The sequence below is a fragment of the Cupressus sempervirens genome, chromosome 5 (genome assembly GCF_028749045.1).
Source record: "Cupressus sempervirens isolate cs-2001-9-10 chromosome 5, ASM2874904v1, whole genome shotgun sequence".
NCBI classification, from domain to species: Eukaryota; Viridiplantae; Streptophyta; class Pinopsida; order Cupressales; family Cupressaceae; genus Cupressus; species Cupressus sempervirens.
Genome location: NC_143122.1, coordinates 842,540,579 through 842,565,262, shown reverse-complemented (window position 1 = coordinate 842,565,262; position 24,684 = coordinate 842,540,579). Strand labels below are relative to the sequence as shown.

The window sequence follows — 24,684 nt, the reverse complement described above, 5'->3', positions numbered from 1 at the left end:
CTGTAATACGATCACATATGCTTTTAATAGGGTATCAATCACTCCTAATAGGGCAAGTCAATTAGAAGGTGACAACATTTTAGCTCTTAAGAAGACATTCTTATTATTGTAGTAATGAGTTGTGGGTATCATCCCCACCACAATTTTTCCCTCTAACCAAGGGTTTTCCACGAGACCAAAATCTGTTGTTATTAGTTATGTGTGCTGATGTTACATGCTTATTACTTCACAACTTTATATTTCAACAAATAGGTTACTGATCATTTCATTACAACAAGTTAATATTTATGATTATTAGTTTAAGGGTTTGGAGACTAAAGGTCAAATTAGTAAAAGTTTGTAGTACAAATTCACCCCCCCACTCTCATGTATACTTGAATCTTTCTAATAGATGGATCATAGAGTATGATCCGAATGTTGAATCTAAAAACACACACAATAAAAAATCAGAAGTCTATTTATGCAATGCAATAATTTAATAGTTATAATAATGATAGTAATAGTAATTTAATAATAACTTAATGAAAAAATTTGGTACAATAATTTTAATAATAATGACTACAAATTTTTAAGACTTTAATAGATTTTTACTTTAGTGAATAGGGAAAGGACTTAGGATTGGGAGCTTATTTTACTTGGTGAAATCCTTTAGTGGTATTGTAGTAGAGGTCAGTAATACGAGAGCATGTATTATTATTATTATTTATTATAATTAATTAATATTTTTATTAGTTAAGTTTGAGTAGACTCGAACCCAAGACCTTCCAGCCAAGAGGTTCACAATTTACCATTGAATTGGAAACTCTTGCCTAATAATATGAATAAATTCATTTATTTGTACATAAAAAAGAATAAAAACTGAATGGAGTTGCAGGTATAACCAAGAGCTAAACCAAGGTTGAGAAGGTGGAAGGCATAAGCTAGAAGTTTGAGTAGCCTTGATTGACACAATCGAGTGGGTCCCAACAAATTCAATTAGACTGGGCCTATGTGTGAAAAATGGGAGCGGATTATACCATCGGAACAAATTTAAGCATATACCTTAATGCATACATTGCCATGCAAAGAGTCGGGAAATATTTTTAAAAGACACATTTTCTGTGTATTGTAGATGGGGCTGAGTAATATTAATGGAAATTACATAAATTTAGCTTTAGAAGATTGGGGGTTTCAGCTGCATGCTTATCTGCATTTTTTCATGATCTATTTATTTGTAATAAACATGCATTCTCTTCCTCTGTTTTATTCCTTGGTTCAAGCTATTGATGTTCTTGAGATGAAGAATTTTAGCTGCTGTTATGGAGAATTTGGCAGGGATTCACCCACTTTATGATCCATCGTGCTTCAGGTTCAACTTTATTCTCTTTTTAAGAACTCTGTTTTATTTCCTTTTTCCCTCTTTTTATCAAATACAGATCGGTTCCTTATGTCCAGGCAATTCTTCGTCTACGGGAGTTTTCCATGCTTCAATGTGCGATTACTTGTAAACTCAAAAGTTTTAGAGAAAACCCACTTGTAGATTGTTATGAAATAATTGTGGTTTGATCTTCTTCTATTAGAAAACTGATCCATCTTTTTGGTTTTTGATTCACTGATTAACCTGTTTCTCAGGAAATGGATTTTAATGTTTATCTGTTTTATGTTGATTGACAAACTAGAAAACCCACTTTGGGTTGTTTTTGAAAATGTATATTTTTTATTGGTACTTGACAATTTGGAAAACCCACTTTGGAATTTGATGGAATCTACTCGGTTGTTCTTTGATCTGGTTCATTGATTAAATCCACATTCCAGTATGAAAATATGGTTATCGGTGGTATTGCGGGGTCGGCAAGTATGATCCTGAAGTCCCATTTCAAAAAATTGTGCACTGCTGAAATCTTAAATCATTAAATAAAACTTTGTTTGGACGTGAATTCACTATCTATACCGATTTTGAACTGGTCAGGATGATAAGGGATTATATGCTAGCTAATGCTTATTTAGATCCTGACACTTCAGTCCAAATAAATCTCTAATTTGGGTTTATAATGCAGCTTTCCCTTGTTTCTTCTTTATCTTTTATCTTTTTTGGTAGAACTGTATTTGATGAAGGAGGAACCAACCCGTTGGATGATGTTGTTTTGTGGCGCATGAATCAAAACTAGGCAGCAATGGTAAAGTCACACCACTGCCATTTGACCCCATAGCAACGGCATATCTTGCTAAATCTTGTCTACAGCTATAAACAATCTTCTGCTTTCCCTTTGGCCCGTTGGTGAAAACCTTAAATCCATAGTACAAAAAGGTTACTGTCTTAATCTTAGATGCTGTCTATAATCTGAATGTCCTTTTTGGTTTGGTGGGCAAATTAATGTAGTTTAAAGTTGTTCATATTGTATTGTAAATGTGTTTGTTTCAATCCATCCATCATATAAAATTTATGAATGTATTTCTAATTTTTGTTATTCAAAGATGTTTAAATTTTTGAATTTCTAAATTTCAAAGTCATCTAGTATACAATCATTTATGGAATCAGAAAATTCTCCGTTACTTCTGTGATGTGTATGCTCTGCTGTTGTGTTGCTTTCATTTCAGCAAAATAGGGTAGCAATTTGTAGTAAGTTGAAATTATTGGTTGTTCATTAAGTGTGCAAGCCATATGAACCTTTTGTCTCTAAAAAAAGAAAAATGAGATTGTTTGTTGTTCGTGGTGTCTACAGGTTATGCAAAGCTTTTGTTTGTTTAAAGAATTGATCATTTTGTGAAGGCCATGGAGTTGGGATGCTATCATGCTACCATTCAGCCTTCTCCTCAGTTCATGTCATACCCCACTGCAGTAGACACCGCAGTGGAAGGATTGCCAGATAGATTAGTATTTACTGGATGATTGTCAGGGCATCGCAGCTCATAACAGCTGCGGTTAATGATGTCGATCAATTCATTGCTTCGAGAACTTCATACTTTTGGCTATTTTTGTTTCACTAGGGTGCAATTTTACAGTTATGTTTGGTACCTTGTAAAGGCTATAAGGAATTCTCTGCAGAGCTTTCATCATCGATTTTCAAGTAGCATTTAACCTGCTTGTTGAAATTGCGGGCAATTCAATCACAGCCATGGAACGGTCAGGGATTTTCCAAGCTATTCTTTGTGGTTTTATTCTGTATGTTGCTTTTTGGATTGGTTTAATTAGTGATGTGTTTTACTGTTTGGCAGCTATTTGGTGATAAAGGAGTTAGGCGATGGTACTTATGGGAATGTGTGGAAGGCTTTGAATCGGCAGACTAATGAAATAGTATGAATGATTTCCCTTCATTTAAAGAAATTAAATGTATCAAGTTTATATCAACTAATGTGTAGCCATTAATGCAAAGTCTCTGTCATGGCAAGTTCTGACTTGCATGTTTAGGTTCACCAATTTTCTATTATTATGATAATGTATGCATTGGCTTTCTTAAGGTATCTACAGGTTAATGTAGAGTAAAATCTGTTATGAGCATCTTGTTGATTCTATGTATACCATTTTCTTCCTAAACTACCACAGAGCTCCTTTTTACTTCCCATCCAATAATTCTAATTGCAAATCATAGCTTACGTCTGAAATTTGTAGTTATCCTTTTTCTAAACTTTGAAGTATCTGCTTTCCATCATTTGTGTGGTCATTGTTTCTTCTGCCTGTGCGTCTTTACAAGACTCCGATAAGGTTGCATGGATGATCAAAGATTTGATTAAACTAGGGCAGTGTGAATTGTGATTAAGATTGTCTCTTAGATGTTAGGTTGTGAAACTGGAACAGTGACAATATGTATTACCTGTTTAGCATGTAAGCTTCCTTTTTGATAACACTTTGGCTGATTATGATTATAAGTTGGAAGCAGGAGTAGCTAAGTTCCCTGGATTCTCTGTTTTTATTTGCATTTATTTTATGATTGTTATTTATTCTTCAAGAAATGAATTTGTTTTCCTTCTACTAAAACTACTCTGGTTAATTTTCTCCTTGTTTATCTGCTAAGTTGAAGAGCTGATCTGCATTGAGATTGTTTTTGTTTTGTACTTTTCGTTTACTCCATATATTACTCTCTACGCTTTAAGCTTTCTGCAGAAGGGAAACATTCATCAGAATATGCTGGTAATATTAATGTCTTAATTGATACTTTTTATTTTTCTAGATTGATTATCACATTTGGAAATTGTAACTAAACTTTTGGAAATTTGAGATATTGTTTAGAGACAGAATTTGTATTTTCAACTTAGCAGTCAACATGTGGACCTTTTGTGAAGTAGTTATTTTTTTCAAAATTCTTCTGAATCCGATTGCACATTTATTCACATTTCAATTATTTGGGTCTCGCCACTGGTTTTATCATTAAGGAAAGTCTTAAACCATAGTTAGACACAAAATTTCACAACTTAAATATAGACTTTAAGTCTGAGTACTGAATTTCTTTGTAAATTGAGACAATATGAACAAAGTGGTCTCAAGTCGGGTAAATATTGTCAATGGGTCATTTATAGGAATTGTACCTGTTCATGGTTGAATTACTTGTCTCAAGAATGTCAATTCACCTCATTTTAAGCATTTTATTTTTATCATCAGAGTGGATGGTCAATGGTTGCAATTTGGGTCCTTCAAAGTTTAAACAGCCGATTTTTTATTGTGGTTGATTACTTTTATCCTATGTAAGGTATTAAATTGGAGATTTTCACCACATGTTTTCTGCCAGGTTGCTATTAAGAAAATGAAGAGGAATTTTTTTTCCTGGGAAGAGTGTATAAGTCTCCGGGAGGTGAAGGTATGTGATGCAACTGTAGACACCTTAAAAATTTTCAATATTGTTATCCAATCAATGCTTGGTGGCTTTGTTTAAAAAGTTACAATAATAGTATTTATGATATGCATGTGGTTCTTTTGGCAGTGCCTTATGAAATTGTATCACCCAAAAATTATCAAGCTGAAGGAGGTTATTCGGGAAAATTTTGAACTCTATTTTGTATTTGAATACATGGTAATTTATATTTCTCCTTCTACACATTTTCTATTCATAGAATGATTGCCAATGTCTTAAAAATTACAAGATTTTTCTAGAGAGAAGTGACACATCCCATCAGTTGAGAAGTTTGTTTCATTATAATCTTAAAATATTAACTATTCCACACTTTTTAATGTTTGTCCTAACTCCTATGTGCCTATATGGGAATGTGATTTTGTGTCAAAGTTGGTTATATTTGCTTTACTCAGGATGGTCAAACATGCATTTCTTTTTACAAAGAAAATTGTTAATAGAAGTCATTGCTGACTGCTCTATTTGACAGGGTATGAAACTTCATATTATATAAGTTGAAGTCTGCTGCACGTACAGGAGAAATATGAGCACCTTGTACTTTTCTGATGAAATGTATATGTATTGCTTTCATATTCTGGACGGATTGAATGCTCTTTGTGGTGTTAGACTTGACAGGATTAGATGCATATATCCCGACATTATTAGGGAAACAAGGCATCCCAACACTATGACTGCCAGTGGCTCTCAAAAAATTTGCTCATTGTTTCACTCCTTATCAAGTTATCTAGTCTTGCGAGGCCTCTTTTTTACGCTTTCAGAACCTTTAAGCTACAAAAAGTTTTTTTCATATCTGTACCTTCTTTGCTCAGTCACTACATATTTCAATTTTTATCATAGATAGAAGAGTTGTTTTGAAAACTTATGAGTTGTGGTATACATCTTCAACTTGGGAATTAGTAGCTTATCAAACCTATTTTAACCTATGAGGTAGTAGTAGATTATAATTTATCCAGAATTTTTCAAAGTTGTCCTCGATGTCTATGTGCTGTTTCAGGAATGTAGGATTGAATTGGCTCTTTCCGTGCCTTACCTACTGTTTTTTTTGTAATTTTTGGGATATGTCCAGATTTGCCATGCATTTCCAATGACATTTTCCTTGTCTGACTGGATTCTGGGGACACCAGGGATCATTCCTATGATAAATCTGCAGATATTACTTGACAAATTTGCTCATTGTTTTAGCAGAAAAAAATGTTGCGACATTCAAGCAGATTTGCAGATGGATTTTCTATGATGGAATTGAAGAATTTTGAGAACACATTTTCCCAAGCGTTTAAACAGACTTTTAGTTGGATTTTGCAGGACGTATTTGCTCCAAACTTTGAGTTGACTTTCTTTGAAGGATTTTCAATAAGTTTTCTTACATAGTTCTTGAACACATCCAGAAAATGTATTATTATTCATTGTTGCCTTGTGAATCTTTCTTCTTGAGATGCATGATTCTCTGTTAAGGACTAGATTATGTCAGCCACCGCAAGAGCTCACAGTCCTGGTCCTGATAACAACTGTTCCTTTTTTATTGGGCTTTGATCAATGTCTGCATTGTCTAGCATGTTCTTCAGAAACACTGCTTACCCTTTTTCATGCTTTTTCCTTTTAAAGGGACATAAATGATAAAAAAATATCTATTAGAGTTGGAGGTAAGATAGAATATGCACTTAAAATCTCACTTGGATGGACTTATCAGTAGACCATTTACTATTAGAATATTTTTAGTATCCTAGTTTCTTGCCATATTTGGCTCATTAATGATCATTTAGGCTTATATTTTAGTTTTCTCAGTTTGGTCTATTCTTAGATGTTGTCTTTATTTAGACAACTTGCTTTATTAGTTAATTCTATTTTTAGCTTGTGATATTGCTATCAGGATATTAGTGGTTCACATGAACCCATCTCTCATGAAAATGAATCGAACACTTAGCTCTCAATGCCATCTAGATGATGCTCACTGATGTGAAGCACTGAGACTTCCCAGGAAGTCACCCATCCCAAAACTACTCCAGGTTGAGTGCCCTTAACTACAAAGTTTCCTCCATGGTTAAACCCACTCTTCTTGCAACCCCATTTGCATAACTTTCATTTGTAAACTCTGTTTAAGAGTGTATTGTTAATACAATTAATTCCGTTTGTATTTAAGTTTCATGGTATTAGAATGGGAGCCAGTCTGAGTGTACGATTCCCTTACGGGGAGGTTTTAATAATTCTTTTTCAAAACTTATTTAATGAGTTTCTAATTTATTTCCTGAAAATTTTTCTTGAGGGTTTATTAATTTTTTCCTCAAAAATTATTTGGTGGGGTTCAATAATTTTTTCCTCAAATAATCTGTTTCATATTCTTTGATCCAGGTTTGTTTGGTTTTGATTGAGTTTTCACCTCAAAATCTTGTTTGGTTTTGGTCATTTTTTCTCCTCAAAAATCATTTCTAGTTTTTGTAATACGTGAAGTTCGTGTGGGATTTTATGTCAGGGATTTTTGCTTTAGAGTTTTTCCTGTTTTTTCTGAAAAAAGATGATTTGTAAACTTCAAGTTATAGTCAGTTTCAATAGTTTGGAGGGTTTGTCGATTTTTCCTCAATCATGACAGTTGTTCTCAGGGTGCGTCTTTGTCTCCAGGGAAGGAAATTTCTGTTATCCAACACTAGGTTGGACATTTTGTGGATGCTTTTCAGTTAGAGGTTTTGTAAATTTTGGGAGGGTTAGTGGCAGACTTTATCTCAATAGCAGAGTCAGTGGTAGGCTCTTGTCTCTTTTTGAAAAACCATTCTAAAGAAAGGGACAACCTTTGCTATTTTTTTTCTGGGCTACTCTTGGTCATTGCCATTTTGCATATCTAGGGAGGGTCTTTAGTAGCAAAAAAATGTTTATCCTTCTTGTTTTTTTTTTCTAGGCTACTCTTGGTCATTGCCATTTTGCATATCCAGGTAGTAGCAACAAAATGTTTTGAAGACTTTATGACCACATGACATATACAGTCTTTTGTAGGGTAGCTGATAAAGTCCTTTGTAGGGTAGTTGACAGAATGACCATTAAGGAGGGTACTAGAATATTTTTAGTATCTTAGGTTCTTGCTATATATAGCTTGTTATTCTTTAATCTTAGTTAATGGTCTTTTAGGCTTGTTTTTTAGTTTCTTTAGTTTGGTCTATTTTTAGATGTCTTTATTTAGACAATTTACTTGATCAGTTAACATTATTTTTAATATCTGTAAACTTTATTTAAGAGTGTGTATTGTTAATACGATTAATTCCGTTTTTTAATTGTCATCTACTGGCCTTCTTACTTAGAAGGAAGCATCAACATTGTTGCAATTATGGGACAACATCCAACCATTTATAGACAAATAATATGACATTGGAAACTGGAATACTGTTGAAGAACCAAATACTATTGAAAAACCATTTATCTGCATGTTGTATTTGTAATAAATATCATCGAAGATAATGAATCCTCTTCCTTGATAATATTCTGGATTAGATTTTGTAGGAATCAATGTTTCAAATCTTTCTGTGATTCATTATCATGATGAAGAGTTCTGAAAATGTTAAAAATTCACATAAAATCTATTCCAGAAGATTATCAGGCAAATTCTCAAAATGGATTGTGGAAATCTGAGAGCACTAATAGATTTTCTGCCTGCCCTTTTAAATTTCTGTTGAAATGAGAAAATTTGCTCCATTTGATTGGTGCAAAGAAAAAGCTATACCAAATGATAATTATAGTAACGGACACAAGTGAGCGGTGTTAAGGGAAAATGATCTGATCTAGAGAGAATATTTTTTTATTCAAAGTATGTCTGAAGGACTATATTACAGTCCCTGTTGTTTCAGAATTCAATCTTACTATCACTGAAGGAAGATATCAGATAAATCTGAGAATCTGATTAAATCAGTAATACACCAACACACAGAGAGAGAGAGAGAGAGAGAGAGACAGATATATATGTATGTTAGAGTACGTGACTGTACTCAGTAAGTTATTTGTTGCAGCAGATTATAATATTGCTCGACTGCTTGTATACACTTATCGAATGCCTGCCTTGGATTTGATATTGCTGTAGTTATTGATCTCATTTCAAGAGAAGGCACCGACAACATATTAATCTCTTTTCAAAGGTTGCTTTCATGTAGGGGTATGACCCTTACGTGGCTCATGCCATGTAGGGTCATAACCCTACGTGGAAGTAATCACTTTCTTAGCTTTCGTTAACATGTTATTAGTGATAAGTTGATAACAATAATACTAAGGCACCGCAAGAGACAATATGGTAATCAGTCAATATGAATGTCCAACACCCGACTCATGGGAGAGTATGAGTGAGGTTTATTCCGCCGTGAACAGACAGGGATTTATAGAATATGTATATATAATTACATTGAATATATATATGTGTGTGTGTGTGTGTGTGTGTATGTAATCTCTCACAGGTTATACATACATTTTTCTCATAAATATTGAAAGCTTCAATCTGAATGAAGCTACTTCCTCAACACTCCCTCTTAGCAAGAGAAGATTGAATTATAACTAAGATGTATATTTTTGACATATGAAGTTATGTCAATAGTGTTTCCAAATGAATACATTTCATCTCAAAGGAAGTGAGTTATCTGATTTCCAACACTCCGGGACAACAATCAAATGAAGTCAATCAGATATCAATCTTGATCATAGGATTTCAACCTTAGAAATATCCATCTTGATAAATGACATTTGACACATTTCGGGACAACAGTTGTTGTAGTCAGTCATGGCACTATATCAAGAACTTAAAATAACTTATCTCAATATCAAGATATCCGACACAATCCGGGACACAACCTTTAAGGAGTCAATCATGATAAGTATGTTATCACAAACACCAACATAATTCGGAGACACACTAGGTGATAACAAATAAACACACTATATATAGTATCAAGATATCTGACACATTTTGGGACAACAACTTAATGTAGTCAATCTTGATACAATAGTTATCATGAGTTCTGGGACAGTTCAGGGCAGCAAGTTAATGTAGTCTATCATGATAATAGGTCACCTATTGTTGAGGTCGTCACCTTACAATAACAACCTTACACATTCATGCCATGAAAGATCGTCACCTTTCATGACATAACCCATAAATGCAATATTGCAACATTAAATATTCATGAATATATAAATTACATAACATTGAGATTCTATCTCAGAATTTTCAATTACAATTTAATCATACCAAGTTTACTTTTGAAGTACTCCGCTTACAACTTCCCAAGAGGCTTAGTAAATATGTCTGTATTTTGCCCTTCAGTATTGATGTAGACCGATTTAATGACATCTCTGTCTACCATATCTCTTATGTAATGGTACAAAATTTCTATATGCTTGGATCAATTATGAAAGACTGGATTTACGAAAAATTTGATACAACTTTGATTATCACAGTGAATCATAGTGGGATTCAGGGGCTTCCCAAATAGTCCAACTAGTAACTTCCTTAGCCACATTGCTACACGAGCTCCCATGGAAGCAACCATATGTTCAGATTCAGTAGAACTTAGAGCAAATGCTGATTGTTTTTTACTAAATCAGGATATCATGGCTGATCCAAGACTGGAACAACACCTAGTAGTACTTTTATGATCAATGAAATTGCCTTGCCTGGTCGAAATCTGAATCTGAATACCCTTGAAGTTGTATCTCAACATTCTCATTCTTTAGACCAAGTCCAATAGTACCACATAAATATCTCAGAATATGCTTGGCAGCCATTAGGTGAATCTTCTTAGGTTCACCCATGAATTGACTCAACACATTAGTAGCATAATAGATATTTGGGCGAGTGTTTACCAAGTACATAAGAGATCCAATAATTTGTCTATAGTAGGTAGGATCTTTAGGTTTTGAGTCAGCTGCTTCAATTTTAAGCTTATGAAGGCTTGTTTCCATCAAAGTAGATAACGGTTTACAATCCATCATACCAAATCTAGTTAATATATTAGAAGTGTATTTTCCTTGATTTTAGGAAAATGTAATTCTCCTTTTTCCATACTTCTAGACCCAAATAATTGTGTAGAATCCCTAGAGCCTTCATATCAAATTCAGCCACAAGTTCTTGTTTGCATTTGGCAATAAGACGATCTTCACATATTATTAACAAGTCATCAACATGAACAAGAATTAACATGTTACCATTAGATGTTCTGAAATATATGTAAGGATCAGCTTCTTTTTTGGAATATTCTAGTTTGGAGAGGTAGCTGTCTATCCTTTCATAGCAAGCCCTGGGAGCTTGCTTAAGACCATAGAGAGCTTTCTTCAGTGTCATGAGTGGCAAATCCTTCAGGTTGTTCTATATATACTTCTTCTTCAATGACACTATTCAAAAAAAATAGTCTTGACATCCATTTGGTGTATCTTCCACCCTTCGGATGCTGTAATGGCAATAATGGCTCTTACAGAAGTATATTGGGCTACTGGAGCAAAGGTCTCTTCATAATCAATTTCGGCCTTTTGAGAAAACCCCCTGGCAACAAATCTGGCTTTGTGTTTTTCAATGCTATTGTCTAATGCATATTGATTTTGAATAACCATTTTGAAGATGCAACTAATTTGTCTTTAGGTTTGGGTACAACAGACTAGACACCATTCTTTAGGATGGATTGGTATTCCTCGATCATAGCATCTTTCCAAGCTTGACATGTCAAAGCCTCTTCAACATTTGATGGTTTAATTTTAGTAAGCTCGGTCATAAGTGCAACATAGCATGTTTGATTTCTTGTTCTCTTACTTTCTCTAAATACTTCATTAGGTTCCACATTATTTTCTTCAATCATCTTTCTTGCCCATAATGGTCTTTACTTGTTGAAAATTTCAGCATTTTCAAAGATTAGATGATGAAGAAGGTTCATAATTTTCTATAATATTCTCCCTCTGATTCTCAATTGTTTCTAATTCAGTGATTGGATCATCTTCAGTGTTTAGAGAAAATTTATAGGTTACATCTTCTTCAAATTTAAAATCTCTACTGATTTCAACTAATCTTTGTTTTGGAACATAGAGTCTGTATCCTTTGGTGGTTTCACTATAATCAACAAATATTCCTTTCTTCCCAGAGGGTTCTAGCTTAGTCCTCTTTTCTTTGGGAACATGAATGTATATGGGGCAACCAAAGATTCTTAGATGGCTTAAGTCTAGCTTAATCCCTATAAAGACTTCTTTAGGTGTTATCTGTTTTGGATGTACACAGCGGTTTTTGAGGCTTCAACCCAAAATGAAAAATGAATGTTTTGATTATGCATCATGGCTTTTGCAGCTGCAATGATGGTATGTTTTTCCTTTTCGTGACTCCATTTTGTTGAGGATTATAAGGTACTGCACTCTCCCTCTTAATCCCAACAGAAATGTAGAACCATTTAAAGTTTTCACATATATATTCACACCCATTATTTGATCTTAGATTTTTTATTTTCTTCCTTGATTGATTTTACACTAAGGCTTTAAATTCTTTGAATTCAACAATACTTCATTTGAATTTTTTTTCTTATAATAATCATCGACAAAGATTATGTAATACAAAAATCCCCCTAATGATGTTGTTGACATTGGACCACATATATCAACGTGGACAAGTTCTAGTACATTTTTAGACTTATGTTCACTTGGAGGAAAAGACCTTTTAGTGTTCTTCCCCAGAGTACAACTTTTACAAATTCCAATATGTTCAAATTTTAGGTGAGGTAATCCATTAGTAATCTTTCCTATAGTAGGTAGGGCACTGTACCAAAGATGTCCTTATCTTCTAAACCAAATTTCATTATGATTTGATATTTCATGGCTTAGTGCATGTTTTTGATTATTACATAGTTTGTATATGCTACCATCTCTAGATCCTATAGGAATAGCATTCTTAATGTTAGAAATTTTAGGCCAAAGTAATACTTTATCTTCATGGAAGGTGATGCGATAGCCTTTATCAGCTAGACCTGAAATGGAAACCAAATTTCTCTTTATGCCTGGTACAAAGAGAACATCTTTTAATTGTAAGTAACTCTGGTTCTTATTTGAATTGAACTAGTCCCTATTCCCTTCACTGGATAGGTGGAATTGTCTCCAATGGTGACTTCTTCAGTTGAATGTCTTTCAAAAGTGTCAAATTGGTCACTAAATCCGGTTATGTGACTTGAAGCTCCGCTATCGATTATCCAAGTGTTTCTATTCGAGTTTAATTCACTTGATAAAGCTAGGTAGAATATAGGATTCTCAATTTCTTTAACTTCAGCTATGGTTGTTTTAGCTTTCTTTCTTTTTGGGCAGAACCTGTGTGTATGCCCGAACTTACCAAACTTGTAGCATTGGACCTTAGAGAGATCTCTGTTTTTGTGATTTTGGTAGTTATTTCCTCTCTTTTGTTTGAATTTCTTTTTCTTCCCTTTGTTGCTTGAGTTTGTATTTAGTGCTTGAATTTCTCCCCCTTTATTCTGACCGATTCCTCTTGAGATTAGTCAAGACTCTTCTTGAGTACAGTCGTTCTTGAGTTGATTGAATTTAGGTAGAAAAGGTTGACTAATGTATTGAATAAAATATTCCCATGAGATTGGTAATCCTCTAAGAGCTATTAGAGATATAGCTCCAAATCATCAACATTATTTCTGATAGTTGAAATTTGATTGCTTAATTCAGTGATTCTCAAGAAGTAAGATGAAATTGTCTCCCCTTTAATCATTTTGATATTTAAGAGCTGCTGCCTTAATGTAAGTAATCTGCTTGCATTGTTGATTTCAAATGTATTCTGAATGGTTTTAAACACTTCATAAGCAGATGTCAGTTTTGCTATCAATGGAAGAATGTGTGATCTTTGACAGCATCAATGATTATTTTCTTAGCCTTGTTGTTTCGTCTTGTCGAGGATGTTTTATCAGGTTCATTTTCAGGCATCTTGATGTCTTCTTCTATATATGAATCTAATTCAAGTTCTTGAAGTATTGCTATAATCCTGATTTTCCATAAAACAAAATTTGAGGCGCCTTTGAGTCTATCCTCTACTCTGATGCCATTCACCATTTTGCTCCCTTGTAAGTCTGTTTATAAATCTGATAATTTTGTCTAAAATTTTACTATATTTATTCTCCTTTAGTAAAGCTCTAATACCATGTTAAGGGAAAAGGATCTGATCTAGAGAGAATAATTTTATTATTCAAAGTATGTCTGAAGGACTATATTAAAGTCCCTGCTGTTCAGAATTCAATCTTATTATCACTGAAGGAAGATATTAGATAAATCTGAGAATCTGATTAAATCAGTAATATATATGACTGTACTCAGTAAGTTATTTGCAGCAGCAGATTATAATATTGCTTGACTGGTTGTATACACTTATCGAATGCCTGCCTTGGATTTGATATTGCCATAGTTATTGATCTCATTTCAAGAGAAGGCACCAATAGCATATTAATATCTTTTCAAAGGTTGCTTTCACGTAGGGGTATGACCCTTACATGGCTCATGCTACGTAGGGTCATAACCCTACGTGGAATTAATCACTTTCTTAGCTTTCATTAACATGTTATTAGTGATAACAATAATACTAAGGCACTGCAAGAGACAATATGGTAATCCGTCAATATGAATGTTCAACACCCGACTCATGGGAGAGTATGAGGAGGTTTATTCTTGCGTGAGCAGACAGGGATTTATAAAATATAAATATATAAACATTTATATTTAATCTCTCACAGGTTATACATACATACATTTTTCTCATAAATATTCAAAGCTTCAATCTGAACGAAGCTACTTCCTCAACAAGGGGCAAGATCAAGACTAGATGTAACTTCAAACTAATTGAGGGCCGAAGGTTATTGTATTTGAGCCTTCAAAATTAAGGGGACAGTTAAGCTCTCTCTCTCTCTCTCTCTCTCTATGCATATTAATTCAAGAAACAGTCTATAAATTTGTCTTCTAGAAATATAGGTTCATTGAATTGGTGAGAAAAATGCTTGCCAAGATTCATTAGTTTGAGAAGATTCACCTAAATACAAAGCAACATTATTCGTATTTGGGACAGTAGGACAGGTTTCTGGAACAGATTCTTTTTCCTCAGATTTAGTAAACAGAAACAAAGTGTCTGTGTGTATAGGTGCGTACACACACACACACTTCTATAGCTGTTTGATAAACATATTCTAGCCTATTGAGTTTAGAGCAGAGGAGCACAAGCATTTTACATTGAGGCTTTTTGAAAATTGAACTCATAATTGAATTAAATTATAAATGAACTTTGAACATCCAAATGAAAGCTGAAATCATATAGTGTAGAAAATAGTCTGGGTTTTTCAAAATCTTTTGGAAATGGTTAGGGGTTTCTGAAAATTGTAGGAAATGGTAAGGGTTTCCAAAACTGCAGAAAACTTTGGGACATTTCTTGGTTGTCCTGCTGAGTGTTTTACCCATTGGTTATGGCAACCTTTGTTTATTTTTTAAGTAGGGGAGACTAGTAAACTAATTGAAAGTTAGTTATGGGAGATGGGGAGATCAGGGGCGGGAAACATGTTCCCTGCAGACATGGAGTTGCCAAGTTACTATTTATATATAAGGTTGAGCACCACTTCATTTATTTTTAGAGCAGTTTGAAGGTTTGGTTTTTCCCTATGTTCTTTGTGAAAGAGTATCTGGATTTTGTTCTCATGTTTTGATTTGATACCATTCTTGCTATCCTTGTTCAGAAAGGGTAACAGTAAAACCTTTTTGAACTATGGGATTTATAGTTTTCACATTTGGTTCTGGAGCACTTGTGTAATTAAGGCTGTTAATTAGTTGTTTATCTATACACCTCATGTTCTGTTTGGCAATTGACACTTCTCAAATTAATCACATTGCTTAAATTGATTTTCACAATGAGATTAAATAGACGCTTCCCATATGGTAGCTCATGATCAATCTCTAGTTTTCTTTTGTGAGCTGTTGCCAAGAAGTCAAGAATTTAATTTAATTTTCTAATTATTACATATTCCATAGGTGGTAAACTTGGACTCCTTTCAAATTTGCTAGACTCAAAAGACTCGTCTTGGCAAAAACTTCATAACTTAAATAATTGCCTAAACTTAAAGAGCATAGTGCTTTAAAAAATTCAAAGAGAAAATATATCCAATGAGTCCATAAATGAATATAAAATTGTTTTCTATTAAATTCGATTCATTTGAATACAAATTGACATCTTCCTTGGTGCAGGAGCACACCTAAGCTAACCTCTCCACGTATAGTTTTGGCTTGTTTTCGACTTTAGCCAAGTCAAGAAGTTTAGTTTAGGTTGGTTTAAGACCTTAGAAGGTCATTTGTTATGTGGGCTAAGTGAGTTAGTCATTAGGACTAAGGTCACACAAATAGTCATTGTTTGTAGCATTTCAATTTCTTAGGCTTAGAAGCTTAGTGTTGGATTAGAGTCTTAAACGTGTTCTAAACACATAAAAGTGGTGAGAAAGATGCTTAATGGTCATAAATGATGTTGTTTCCTCAGAATATAGAGGTATGGAGGCATGATGGCAAAGATGCCAAATGTTGTGAAGAAGTTGTCATGACAACATTTGCAATTATTGCAATTATTGCAAATGTTGCACGCAACTTGGTTACCTTGGATTCCCTTAAGGATAGGAAGTGGGAAATCGACCAACAGGCCTAGAATGGTGGAGATGGCATCTAGAAAGGAAAAAAGATTCAAAGCTAGAGTGAAGAGTATGTATTTTAATAGTTTGATGTGTGCAATATAGCTCTGCAACAGCATTTCCAGCAATTTCTTGAGTTTTAGTGTTGACAGTGTATTAAGATGGATTGAAGAATTTGTTTTGTTGACTGCATAGTATTCTGAGATTAGTTTGAAGAGTTTTTCATTTGATTAGGGAGTTGATTAGAGTAGGTTTGGAGGGTTGAATAAATTGTTTAAGTTCTGAACATCTCACTGGTTTTGTGCTGACCAGTCTGTATAGTTATGGCTTCCCCATGAAATCTAGCCATGGGAAATACCTAAGGGTAGATGGAAAGGCTAGGGGAGTCAGTACTGTACATATGTTTAGGATCAGGATTCATGGAAGTATGGAGAGCTATTTTACTACTAAGCCCTAGGTGAGCAGACAATGTCTGGTTAGAGGCTTAGGATAGGAGAAAGTGAAGATTTCTTGTAGGGTAAAGAAGTATAGTACGGAAGCAGTACAGTTCCAGGTGGGATGTGAACATATCTCGCTATGTTATAAGGATCCAACGATTATCAAACCATTTGTGACTGTTTTGAACAAGGAACCAGTGACTTACTAAGAAATAGGCCTTTTTTAGCCTATTTGACCTAGATAATAGGAACCCCCTGTACGGACAGTTGAGGAGTCTAAGACCCACAGAATCCTTTAAGAAATCCAAAAGGGTACTCGAGTCTGGGATTTGTTTTCCTGGTTGTTTGGAAAGTTTAGTCAAAAAAGTGGAATTAGTCACTTTCAAGGGCTAATTGGAATTAGGCCTAATTAGGTTTCGTAGAGACCAAATCCTGAAATCAACAGGAAAATGACTTGAAGAATTTACCAAATGGATTCAAATGGAAGCAAATGGGAGGTTCTCATGCTAATGGATACCCCTGCAATGAAGAATGGAGTTTGTGAGCAAGTTGCACTTAGAGCTTTCTAAGTGAAGTTGAAGGATTGTACAATCTAAAGGTGTGAGTCTTTCAAGGTTAAGCACAAGGTTTGAGAACTCTTTGAGAGAAGTTTAGAACCTAGGGGAGACTAGTCCTAGAAGAGACAAGCTAGGTCTCTTAGTAACATTGCAAGCAAGCCTTGGAACACATACACCATTCCTCTTGTCTAGTCTACTGAAAAGTGAAAACTTAGGGAGCTTAATCTTTGTACTTTGGTGTAGCTCCTAACTCAACTTTAATTAATTTATTTGTGGATCCGATTTGACAAAATCAATGAACACTTCTAATCTGTTGTTTACCTTTCTAGTGCAAGTCTGAAGGTTGCATTATATTCTATGATAAAAATAATGGAGTTTGAATTTCTGATACTAGTATGATTCTTCATCATTGGTTTAGTATCATTCTTCATCATTGATCAGTGATATTATGATAGTAAGCTAATCATCTAAGCTGTCAAATCTGATCTCCACTTTTAATTCTCCTCATTGTAATCAAATTTCTTATATGAGAATAAATCCCAATAATTAGTGGGGGTCTAGGAGTGAACATCCCAATGGGGTTGACGGACAATACCCCTTGCGGGCTTTTGGGGGCAACACCTGCATTAGGGTTGAGGGGCAGCATCCTTTGTAGGGGTCTAGGGGCAATGTACCAATAAAAGGTCAAGGGGCAGCACTCCTTGTGGGGTCCGGGGGTGCCACTGAAAACTATTGTCGCATGTTGTTTCACAAATTTATTACTTGGAAATTAGATACTTAGCACGTATTCATGAAAAATATTCGCTTCTTAGAATCTCAAGTGTTATGCAAAGAGGCATGAGAGGCATTCATGCATTTATAGGGCAAATTCATGACTTTTATGACTTACTTTTTCCAAATCTATTTGTGGTTTTTTTTCCCATATTTTTTCATGTTTCACATTTTAATGTGTCTTGCCAGTTTTTTTGTCAAACTTGTCGAGTTTTTAATGATTGTTCACCAAAAATTTTGGTGTGTACTTGTTAAAAACTTGGCTAGTTTTCTGAAGAGTAAATATGGGAAAGTTCGTTTTGTATTTTACTCAGCGAGTATGCCATCTATCAATTATTCTACTGAATGTTTGGATAAAGACACATTTCTGCAAAAAACTATCAATTAATGTTTGTTACTTTATTGAAGTACCAGATATTTTATTAGAAGGAAACTAGCACAATTTTCTTCTTGTGCTAGTCAAGTCTGTGAATATTGCTAATATGCACAGTTTAAAAAAACCATTTGAGAGCCAAAATATATGAATCTGGATAGAAACTTGTTAGTGATCAATTAGTTCAGTACTCTTGAGATGAAAATTTCCAGTGTTTTTGGGAATATGAAATGTAAATATGCCTAAACAAACTTTTATGGTTTTGTGTGATATCCTTTCTATTAGCCACCTATTAAAGATTACAAATATTTTTCATGGCTGCAATTGCCTTTTGTCTTTGCAGGAGTATAATCTATACCAAATAATGAAAGACAGGAAGACTCCTTTCTCTGAAACCGAAATAATCAACTTCTGCTATCAAATGCTTCAAGGGTTAGCTTACATGCACAGGAATGGCTATTTTCACCGGGATTTGAAACCAGGTATGGAGTTGGTATTTGTGCTTGCTCCAGTTTTTGATTGCAATAGAGGCAGTTTCTCTTTGTTATCTCAAATAGTGTGTAATGTTACTTTTCCTCTGTCATAAAAAAATGTAAAAATGGCTGAATGACTTCTATTTTTTTATCAGAGAACTTGCTGGTAACAAATGACATTATAAAAATTGCGGATTTTGGGCTGGCAAGGGAAGTTCTTTCTCATCCACCTTACACAGATTATGTTTCTACCAGATGGTAAATTTATTTTATATTTTTCTTTTCAGTTAAACATAACTTCAAGTAATTATAAAATGCATTGCGTAGAAGTCTTAGAGACACTTTATGTCTTTTTCTATGATAGGTATCGAGCCCCAGAAGTCTTGCTACAATCTCCAGCGTACACTACTGCAATTGGCATGTGCAAGAACCCAACTTGTTTTGTTTATTTTTCTAGCACTATTTTTAGTTCTTTATTTCTCGGAATTTTGTCCTTGGAATTAATTTCAATGTTGTTTGAAATACAGAACACTAAATAAAAGGTTGCATGTATACAGATTTAGTCTGCAATATATTTTATATTTTGAGCAAGACCTTTTTCTGATATTTCTAATGAAAGTGTAATCTAGATGTTGGGATTTTTGGAGCCAACATAGGGTAATTGTTTGCTTGCTAACTTAAGGATACGGTGACTTTATGTGATGTTATTTTCATCTTGCTAAGGACATATCCTTGAATTTAATTTCTGTTTATGAAATTATGGCTATTATTATGCTTCTGTAGATATGTGGGCAATCGGGGCGATAATGGCAGAACTTTTCACGTTACAGCCACTCTTTCCAGGAGAAAGGTGGATATTGAGAAAATTTTCGACTTCTGCATAGATCCACGTTCTCCTCAATTACTGGTCTTTTAGTTTGTTAGCTTTAAATGCTCTAACCTTTGTGGTGAATTGATTTGCAGTGAACTGGATGAAATCTACAAAATATGTCGCGTGCTTGGCACTCCAGACCATGATACTTGGCCTGAAGGCATACAGCTTGCAGCTAGAAGGAATTTCAACTTCCCACAGGTAGTCTCATTTGGTTAAACATATGTGACATGTCTTGTATCTTTGAATTCCACATCTGCTTCTAAAACTTGTATAATTCATATTGTTCTCCAGTTGATTCTAATTATAGTGTGGGATGCAGTTTCAACCAACCAGCCTTAGTACCCTTATTCCTCGTGCTAGCCCAGAGGCAATTGATTTGATCTCAGTGAGTAATTTACCACTAAAATATAGAAAATATTGCTGCTTTTTTCTTTTTGTCCTTGGGCAATGGGATACTTGATAAATAAAAATTTCAAAGTCATACTGACATGGCATTTGCCTTAATGTTTATCCTGCTAATTATTATTATCATTCAAATTGAAGATATTTGGTTTGTAAAGTATTACAGTAAGAATGAGTTTTGAATGTGAAAATCTTTCAACAGCGACTATGTTCTTGGGACCCTCAGAAGAGACCAACGGCAGAGCAGACACTGAATCATCCTTTCTTCCTTGTAACTATTCCTGTTGCTTGCAGCTGTTTAATGTTTGATGTCCTCATCTAATTTTGTTTTTGTTGAATTTAAATGCAAATTGTTCAGGTTGGTGGAACTAACATAACTATCTGTCATATGCAGATTGGTATATCTATTCCACTTTCTCTTGGAGAGCCTTTCAAGGGAAATAACTATGCAACCGGTAATTCTTGATTATAAGTTATAATTTGTTTAATGCATGGTATATTAGGTTACAATTCATCCTCTATCGTATATGCAATACTTTTTAAAGTCATTTATAATCATCTTAAAAAATATCAATATGCAAGATGAGCATCCTACTCACTCTTTATGATAATGCAAAACAAGATATAATTGTTTTGCATAAGTTCTTGTTAGATGCACTGGCTGAATCTTTACTGTGCTCAGGAAAAAATGCTTTCAATAAAATGTTTTGATTTTTGACTGCTACTTACGAAATTTTGGTTCTGGCATCTGCATGTTCTCTACACTGGTTAAAACTTTCTGCCGTATGACAGAGAACCATGTGTCTAAAATTTTACAAGATGTGAGGATGTTTATAGCTTTGTAACAATCTACTAATGCTCTGTTGTAAATGCCCAGAGGCAGATTCAGAAATTCATTCGAAAAGACCACGGAAGGCATGGTATGGTGAAGGAGATTCAGGGGTGGAATGCTTCCTTGGGTTGACATTGGGGATCAAGCCAAGTGTTGGACATTTTGGCGGTGAGTTCAATTTAGGGTTGATTTTGTTCTTGTAAATTTTCTAATAGACATGACTTTTTGGTACCTCATGCTAGCCTATATTAGACCATTTATCTTGCTTGAGTGATTGCTTTTTGCAGGTAAGGGCTCCAAATATTCAGGCACAATAAAGCAGGTAAAGTTTCTTACGATCATGGCTACTACAGTTTAAATATTGAAGTGTATTGGTTTTACAATGCCTTGAATTATTTCCCCAATTTTGTAAATGTGTTAATTGCAGGATGTGGACTCTTCTTCCAAACCTCGAGGTAGGCATAAGGATATTCAAAGGTCTTCTTCAATGTGAATGTCTGATGTATAGTGTGCTCAACTTGATATGTTTTATCCTTGGCAGCTATTTTGCCACTTTTTCCTACAAGCCCCAGCAGGACTGCGGTTCCAGTAAAGTCCTCTTTACCTTCGGCATGCACAGTGAACAGGTAAGCTTTTATAAAATATGGGAACAAAAAATTTAAAACCTAACAATGATTAAATTTTATGTTTTTACTATCTCTTTATTTCTTCAACCCTTTGGTGCGTGCAGTCATGTTGCACGACCAACCATAGCAGCTCCATCTGCAGCAATTACCATTTCTACTCTACAACCAAGCATACTTGAAAATTACAAGTTCTTTGGATCATCAATGGGATTGGCTTCACAGTTTGGCCGAAGCAGCTTTCCCTTTCAACTAGACAATCATGTTTAGTACATGCTTGCTGAACTGGTCCTAAGTAATCAAATCTTGCCACATTCTCAAGCTGACAGCTTTAATTTTGTATGTGTGCTATGTATAATAACAGAATTGTCCATAGAGAGAACTAGAATTTATATTAAGCCATCTAGATTCCGGAGTATATTGCTGCCCTGGATTCTGAATTCATATGTAAATATTTCCATCCAAGAGAGCGGGATTTTGAGGTACTGGCAGTCAATTTGGTGCTGCTTGGATTCACAGTTCTGCTAATTTGACAACAATTTATTTCTCACAAGCAGTTGATCTCTGGCATCAACCTTGTTTTACCACTTTTGGGTTGATGAATTTTGTGAAACTTAAATGTAATTCAGTAATCAAGTGGGTTACATTTTGCATGTGAGATGAAAATCATCTCAAAATTAATTTTTGAATAAATTGTGTTTCACTTTATTTTACCTCAATGGGATATTACATTGCAGATGCTCTTACTTGAAAAACTCCTGTTCTATGAAATGCTGTGGTGCATGCTGTTGACTGTTGCTGTTTAGGCAATACCATTTAGCATTATTTAAGTGATCTAGATGCTGATTGAACATATAAGTGTTATACACCATATTTGCAGAGCTTTGGCCAAATCTTGCACAAAATTTGTTAAGCTAGGTGCTTTGTGCTGTATGAAATGGTTGGCGGTCAAAATCATTGCACATTATTGTAAGAAAAAAATTTGTAAGAAAAAAAGTTTCACAAATGGACGAACAAAATTAATTGAGCATGGAGGTAGTGTTCAAATTAAAGTAACGAAACTCGGACCCAGCTCGGACTCGGCAAGGGTAACTCGAATTCGTGACCTGGCTTAGACTCACTAGTGACTCGGCAAATTGACAAAACCCTTGAAATTTAGAAATTTTTTAAGGATTTAAGGAACATTCCATGCACCCATTATTGAATAAAGCTTAAAGACACAACAATGTCATGAAATAGAAGGTAATTTGATCACATACATAAACATGCATCGATTACATAAGTACAAAGGTAAATTACTAAATAGTAGTTGAAGGGAATAGAAAACATAGATATATAAAATCCTTGAAACCCATCAAAATGTATATCAAATCCATGAAATCCATCACATCGATAGGCACCATCAAATGTTCCAATCCTATGATAAGTTGAAACAAAAAGTTAAAACAAGACCATAGTTATGGTTCCTCATCCTCGTCCTTAGTGTTAGCCTTAGAATACTCTAAAATATGCCTCCTAATAAGGCATCTAAGGTAGATCTTGGATGAGTGATTAGCCATAGCGTTTGCCTATGAGGTGCCTCTACGATCAATTGAGTCTTTGCTAGTGCCTATGAGGTGCCACTAGGATCAACTATAACTCTTTGCTCTTCTGTTGCCATAGCCACGACCTCAACCTCTTTGTCTGCCTCATCAACCCACTCTAGGTTCTCATCATCAAAGACAGGATCAATAGCCTCAATGGTCAACTTAGACTCTAGAACAACCTCCTCTAGAGTAATCAGAGAGGTGTCACTATCCAAAATCGTCTTGGTTTTAATGCACAGGTTGTAATGCAGAAAGACTAGTTTTTTTCATTTTTTCCACAAACAACTTGTTATCCCTCTTTGAGTGGATATGCTTGAAGATGCTCCAACTGTGCTCACATTCCAAAGCGTTGCATGGTTGGCTCAATATGTGGAGGGTGATTTGTTGAAGATTTTTGGTTGAAGGGCCAAACATTTGCCACCATCTATCTAAAAAAAGAAAAAGAAAAAAAGATTAGTCTCATTTCAACCTTTGAAGTTAGAAAGTTAGAGACTAGATAATAAATTATAAAATTAATATGCAATGTGCATCACTTCATAAGGCTTAAGCTGCAATTTTGTATGACCTTTGCAGATTTGGCTTATAAAAATGGGCCTTGTTGCATTATTATAGGCATCAATCTCAAGCAATATATCTATGGAATTAGTGGCCATCTTCAATATCACAGTGTATAGGCTACTAAGAACCTCATCTGTCATGAAATCATCACGAAAGCGGTATGCCAGATTGAGCTAATAGGTTACTGCATGGATGGGTCTATGAAGCTGATTTTGCTATCTCTTATTAATTATGTCTCAAATGGGGCCATACATGTCCTCAACTCCTACATATTTGGCTCTAATGATCCTTAGCCCTATCCATGCTCTTATATATGTAGCCCATAGCAGACTTCTCCTCGTCAACAATTGGTAGGAGGGCTACAAGGAGCTTAGTGATCTACAAAATAATTAAACAAAAAAATAATTTAGTGAATGATGATGATTATGCAAAATTGAAATATGAAACTTTGCAAAATTGCACATTGAAAATAAAATAAAAATATGCATTAGATAAATTAATATATAAATTTTAAGACTTAAGTTTTTAAAATTTAAATTACCTCCACAATCTTGTTACAAGGGTCCCAAAAACTTTAATCATAAATGCATTTTGTTGCATCTATCTCTGCATGAGTGGTAGCAAAGGACGAGGAAGTCCATTGTGGACCAACAAATATGCGCCTCAAAGGTATTTTTGAATTCAACAAGGATTTTAGTGTGATAAAATTAGAGGCAAGTCTTCTGATACCAAGATGAGC

General features: G+C 34.5%; 1 protein-coding gene across 4 annotated transcripts; it reads left to right on the top strand.

The window, feature by feature from the left end:
* The first annotated feature begins 949 nt into the window (after positions 1-949).
* On the top strand, positions 950-22,520 carry LOC149558501 (cyclin-dependent kinase F-3-like). Of its 4 annotated transcripts, none has more exons than XM_089832734.1 (18): positions 950-1,348; positions 2,703-3,103; positions 3,196-3,274; positions 4,704-4,772; positions 4,896-4,985; positions 18,941-19,079; positions 19,226-19,328; positions 19,435-19,487; positions 19,854-19,920; positions 20,034-20,142; positions 20,264-20,329; positions 20,549-20,617; positions 20,741-20,801; positions 21,224-21,346; positions 21,466-21,500; positions 21,606-21,633; positions 21,720-21,804; positions 21,909-22,520. In XM_089832734.1, the coding sequence occupies exons 2-18, from the start codon at positions 3,096-3,098 to the stop codon at positions 22,069-22,071; spliced, it is 1,347 nt and encodes a 448-aa protein (XP_089688860.1). In that variant the 5' UTR covers positions 950-1,348; positions 2,703-3,095; the 3' UTR covers positions 22,072-22,520. The 4 variants fall into 4 exon arrangements, with proteins under 4 accessions (XP_089688860.1, XP_089688861.1, XP_089688859.1 ...); XM_089832735.1 differs by having other exon boundaries at positions 1,032-1,348; positions 21,230-21,346; XM_089832733.1 differs by having other exon boundaries at positions 1,058-1,348; positions 20,252-20,329; positions 21,230-21,346.
* Positions 22,521-24,684: the final 2,164 nt, after the last annotated feature.